Genomic DNA, 5,728 nt, shown 5'->3' on the forward strand with positions numbered 1-5,728 from the left:
TTTTACATGTTACGTATTTTAATCCTTCCAGTGTTTCCTCTGTGGAGTCCTCTGCCTGTGGACCGGTGGCCGGTGGCGGCGGCTGGGGCGCTCCTTGGGTAGTGCCCAGGTAGTGGTGGGGGTTGCCACCCTCCCTCCCAGGGCGCCCTGGATTGGTGTCTTGGCTGTTGCCGTGGATCTGCTGCTGTCGAGGCAGATGGCCCCCTTGATGGCGTGTCTTTCATTACCTGTCCAATCTGAGCTCAGCCTAGTGTGTGTGTGTGTGTGTGTGTGTGTGTGTGTGTGTGTGTGTGTGTGTGTGTGTGTGTGTGTGTGTGCCTGGGAATAGTTTGTGGATTGGGGGTGAAACTGTCATAACTGTTTTAAGTGTGGGAAAGGGAGGGAATGTGGGTTATATGGGTCATTTTTATCTGTTAAGCACTTTGTGTTGCATCCTATGCATGAAAAGTGCTGTATAAATAAAGTTTGATTGATTGACTTAGAACATGTCATATCAGAAATGTTTAGCACATGTTCACAATCAACAAACAAATAAATTATAGTGGAACTTGATAGCTTTATTCGGCCCCGCTGAAAAACAAAATGGGGCTAAACTCAAAGTTTATCACGTAAAATCAAAAGGTGACACAAAAGCACTTGTTTTCTTTTCTTTTGTTCCAGTCGAGGGTTATTCATTCCTTTATCATTACTTTCTGAAATACATGAAAGAAAAGCAGAACGTTAACGGGAACTACAAGGAAGTGCACGCCTGGGATCAAGTTATTTTCTGGTCGGGCTCTATAAAAGAGCTGGAGCAGGAAGTTTGTTCACATCCGACACCATGAAGGTTCTGCTGCTCACACTGGTGACTCTGCTGCTGTGCAGCACACAAGGTAAGAGACTTCTAGTTTTATTTAGACTATATTTAATGAGTTATTTTCAAAGGGCAAACTGTGTGTTTTAATCTATTATTTTTATGAACATGTCAGATTTGATCCCAGATTCTTCAGACCTGTAAGTGCTGAGTTTTGATGGATTTTGTGTTTTTGACAGTGCTCACACTGCAATGCTACTCCTGTGAAGGTGACACTGACCACGTCTGCAAGACCGTGACGACTTGCCAAAGCACATCCATGTACTGTAAAACATACATCAAGGGTAGGTTTTTGTTGTCTCTCTAGTGTGTGTGCATGTGTGTGTGTGTGTGTGTGTGTGTGTGTGTGTGTGTGTGTGTGTGTGTGTGTGTGTGTGTGTGTCATCATTTAGACGTATTTGCTCATCAAACAGGTGATGACATTTCTCGAAGCTGCGAGGAATTCTGTCAGGAAGACTTTTTCACAACCTGCTGCCAGGAGGACCTCTGCTAGTCCTGAGACACCTCGTTCACCCCACTGTCCAGAAAATGGAAACCATCTAATGAAATGAACTATAAAAACATCAGTGTCATGTACCAAAGTCTCCTGTGATTATCATGTCACTGATTTCCCTTTAAACTGAAATATAACATTCCCAAAGACTAAAGTTTTGTCTCATTCATTTCTTTCCTCAGCATTCTTTAACCGTGCAACACTCTGGGTGTTAGACAGCTAGACAAACACACACTCACACACTCCTGATCCCTTCATGATGTCACTCTAGTGAAGCCTGCTGCTATGTGGGTCACTGAACTTCACATAAATCCCATTAATTTATTTCAACCGGATACGAATGTGCAGCAGAGGCACACAGCTGCCTGTTAGGGGTGCTGTGGTGCAACATTTTAATCTGTTTTTCTAGAAGCTGTTTTTCTCACAGGGTCGATTTTAAAAATACCTTATTTTCTTTGTGTGGTTCACTTGCTGCGAATTCTCTCTGCATTTTCATTAAAATGGTCTCACTCTGCTTTGGGTTAATCCAGGGTCACACCTTACTTTCTGGCACATTCTACACTGCACACACAAGACCGGTTTCCTGTAACACGACACAGGTTGTGATTCAGGTGCAGCACGGAACAAAAGGTGAAAACGCTTCAAACTCCTCAGCCTCGTTAAAGATGCACCCTTTAGTGCTGATTAGGTTCATCCATGAGGGTCGTGTTATCAGACTAGAGGAAAATCCAAAATGCACACCATTCAGTGACTAAACTGAATTAATATGAACAAAATAACTTTTAGTGTTGGATAATGTGTGAAAACGTGGGTCACTTTTATTAATCTGCACAGATGTTTCTCCTCCACATTAAAGCAGCTCACATTAGGTGGCTTAAAAGAGCGTAACCTGCACACTTTATGTGCTGCTATTAATACTCACATGTTGCACTTCAAACAGCTTCAAATACATCTGATCTTGGCGTTACTTTTCGCCATTTAGAGGAATGTTTTGATGTTAAAGCATAGCATAGCATAGCATAGTTTATTTATATAGCACATTTAAAACGCAGCATGGGAGCTGCCCAAAGTGCTGCACAGGCTAAAACAAAACACAACCATTCGAAAGAACTAAAACAAGGATAAAAATACCAGTCAAAAGCAGATAAACCATGATGAATACTAAGAACACATTAAAACAATGATACAATAAAACACTAAAACGAATCACTGTCTAAAAGCCAAAGTGTAAAAGTGGGTCTTTAAATGAGATTTAAAAACCCCCAGAGATGGAGCCTGCCGAACTCCAATGGGCAATGAGTTCCACAGCTTTGGGGCAGCATGCACAAATGCTCGTTCACCCCGCGATTTGAATCGCATCCGCGGCGTGCACAGCAGCAAAAGGTCAGCCGACCTCAACGTGCGCGTGGGCACATATGGAGTGAGCAGGTCAGAGAGATAGGGAGGTGCCAGGTCATTGAGAGCTTTAAATACAAAGGTCAGTAACTTAAACTGCACTCTGAAAATGACAGGGAGCCAGTGAAGATGTACCAGGACAGGGGTAATGTGGCTACGTCGGTGTGTACTCATCAAGAACCTGGCAGCAGCGTTCTGGGTGACCTGCAGCCGATTCAGGGCGGATACCGGAACACCAACGAGGAGGGTGTTTGCATAGTCCAAGCGAGAGGTAATGAAGGCATGGATGACTGACTCCAAATGCCTCCGTTTCAGGATTTGTCTGAGGCGAGGAAGGCGGCGAAGCTGATAAAAACAAGACCTCACTACGGAGTTTATGTGTGGGGCCATCGTGAGTCCAGCATCCAGCTTGACACCGAGACCTGTCACACTGTTTGGGGTTGAGGGTTAAAAGGTCACAAACAGGGTGAGAGCCATGGTGGTTGCGGGGGTCAAGAACAATAAACTCAGACTTCTAAAGGAAATGATGCACACACCTACACACACACACACACACACCTGCCCACACAAGAGGGAACTGTGGCAGGCAAGGTGAGTCAACATTCGTGCTGTTCAAAAGCTCAAGTGTGAAAAGTGACGAGGCTGTGGGCAAAGCTCCAGGTTTCTCGTAAGTGCATTTTGTTTTTATGACCCGTGTTTTCATTCAGACCGCTCCTTTAGGCCGACTGGAAGAACAGGATTGTTGACCTAATGACTAACCATTGTTTTAACGTTCCTGTTCTTCATTTGTCATCCTAATTTATTTGGCTCTGTCTGGTTCAGTTCAAATACCAGAACACTGCTTGAATGAATGAAGGTAATGATCCTGTGTAGCCTGGCAGGCCTCCTATAGTCCTATAGACTCCTATAGTCTACAACCCATGGACAGAGCTCATCCATCTGCATGATGCACGGATCTGGATAGGTCCTTGGAATGTCAGGTCTACTAATTACTCCAGTGAAGTATTTCTACTTAAGTAAAGCAACACAGCATTTTGACACCTTTGCTGTTACTAACTAGGCGTCCCTACTTGCTATAAAATAGACGTGAAGAGTCAGATAAGGAACAGTTAGCAGCTCTGGTTTAAAAAATGATTTGTTGTAGTGAACTATTTTGATCTGTCTCCACTTTCTGCTTTCACAACATTTTAGAAAGAAACACTGAACTCTTCTGATTTCACCAGGACAGGTGGATTTATTGTGCTGCACAACTCTGGTGAAAAAAAAACTGATTGTGCAATTTCTAACATTTTAAAGAGCAAAATAAAAAGATATCGCTGAAATAAATTTATTAGCAGTCATTCAGTCATGAAGTGAACCTTTGTAGAAATAAAGTTGGAGAGTAAATCAGTCCTTATTAGCATCACACAGACACACACGTAAACACAAACCACATCAAACACAAAGTAACTGAGCACTCAGGGGTGACTTAACATAATTTTGTCTTATGTAACGCTGTTGTATTAACCCAGGAATAGCAGTGATCCAATGCATCATTAATTTATTTTATGCACCATCTTCATCCTGTTCATACCGGGCAGGCTGAGGCTAATCCAGGCTGTTTAATTATGAAACACACTCAGACGTGTCTTTGTGGTTCAGAGATGATTGCATCACTTACTTCTTGTTTCACTTCTCAGTCAGGAGGCATTTTTAAGTCTCTGACAGTGGACATAAGTTATATTGTTGTCTTCTATTTCCACCCAGAAGTCCAAGTAGGAAAATTCAACTGGAGGGGCCTCCGTGTTGGATTTTGACTCTTAAGGTGGATAATGCATGACCAGCCCTGACCAACATATGGCTGCCTCATGCATGAGAGAATGAGACATCAGCAAAACTATTTAGCTTAATTTCAGGAACATTTGTCCAATCCATGTTAGTGGACATGTTGCTATCTGAATTAATCAGCTTGTATTATTAATAATGGTTACCATGGTGACTGAACAGAACTAGTAGCTGATCCTGCTACTTTTCCATTTGCAAACAGAATAAGGTTCATTTGATCCTGACATCATTCCCAGATCTGAGTTATGTGATCACCTGCCAGCTGGGACTTGTTCATCTATATGACCGCCATGTCCATGTCCATGTCCATGTCCATGTAATGATTCTGGTCCTTCTCTGATGACTGAAGCATCAGGATATGTTTATTCAACTCCTGCAGACAGAAAGGCACAAAAGCCCATTTGTCTCCTGGCTCCAGCACTAATGGCTCCCTCACAATGCCTTTAGCAGTGTAAATGAGAGGAAACTACGGGAGCTCACAAGTGACAAAGGGAACAAAGTCCAAAAGGTGTTAATCACTGATTTGTACAAGTTCTGGACAGAATAAACCCCAAAGGAATTGATGTGGTGTCTGGCTGAAATCCCTTCATAGCAATGTAATAAAAAACACCTCTGAGAATGTTATCTCTGCACAAACTCAGGTTCTAACCCCCAAACATGGAGGAGAACATCCCACGGTTTGGAAAAGCTCTAAAATTAAACGAATGAGTAACAAATCAGAAGATACACAAACCGTCTTTTACTTAGCTGTCTGCCTCTGATTTGATGACTAAATCGTGTTGTCACTTTCCATTAGAACGACACACACTACTATGCAGCAAAAGCTGAATTCACACAGAAGAGCCTGAAATGTTTCCATGTTTTGGTCTGACGGTTCATGTTTGTTTTTACAGACTGAGTTTCTCTTTCAATTCATTTATTTTGATTGTAGCTTCAGTTTCTGCAAATACTACAAATGAAGTACTTTTGCTGGGTAATGTGTTTTTAACATTTGATATTTACTACAGTTGTAAAGGGAAGAACAGGCAAAGGCTATAAATAGAGCATGGCTGCCATTACTCTCGCCACAATAAAAATAAGAATGAAACACACACACACAATCCCCCCCCCCCCCCCCCCCCCCCAGCAGCAGGGCTTGTTGTCGTGTGTGCTCTGCCTGGCTG

At 42.7% G+C, this 5,728-nt stretch overlaps 1 protein-coding gene across 1 annotated transcript; it reads left to right on the forward strand.

Moving 5' to 3' along the window:
* The first annotated feature begins 739 nt into the window (after positions 1-739).
* Positions 740-1,500, forward strand: LOC129163872 (lymphocyte antigen 6D). The gene is made up of 3 exons (XM_054742883.2): positions 740-872; positions 1,033-1,137; positions 1,267-1,500. Exons 1-3 carry the CDS (start codon positions 821-823, stop codon positions 1,344-1,346), a joined length of 237 nt encoding a protein of 78 aa, XP_054598858.2. The 5' UTR covers positions 740-820; the 3' UTR covers positions 1,347-1,500.
* Positions 1,501-5,728: the final 4,228 nt, after the last annotated feature.

Source organism: Nothobranchius furzeri, chromosome 13, assembly GCF_043380555.1.
Source record: "Nothobranchius furzeri strain GRZ-AD chromosome 13, NfurGRZ-RIMD1, whole genome shotgun sequence".
Lineage (NCBI taxonomy): Eukaryota > Metazoa > Chordata > Actinopteri > Cyprinodontiformes > Nothobranchiidae > Nothobranchius > Nothobranchius furzeri.

Bases quoted from the DNA above. Each gene is read 5' to 3' on its own strand.
- LOC129163872 (XM_054742883.2), top strand. From the start codon at position 821: ATGAAGGTTCTGCTGCTCACACTGGTGACTCTGCTGCTGTGCAGCACA. The intron at 873-1,032 runs GTAAGAGACTTC...TGTTTTTGACAG, and splicing joins GCTGCTGTGCAGCACACAAG to TGCTCACACTGCAATGCTAC. The intron at 1,138-1,266 runs GTAGGTTTTTGT...CTCATCAAACAG, and splicing joins CTGTAAAACATACATCAAGG to GTGATGACATTTCTCGAAGC.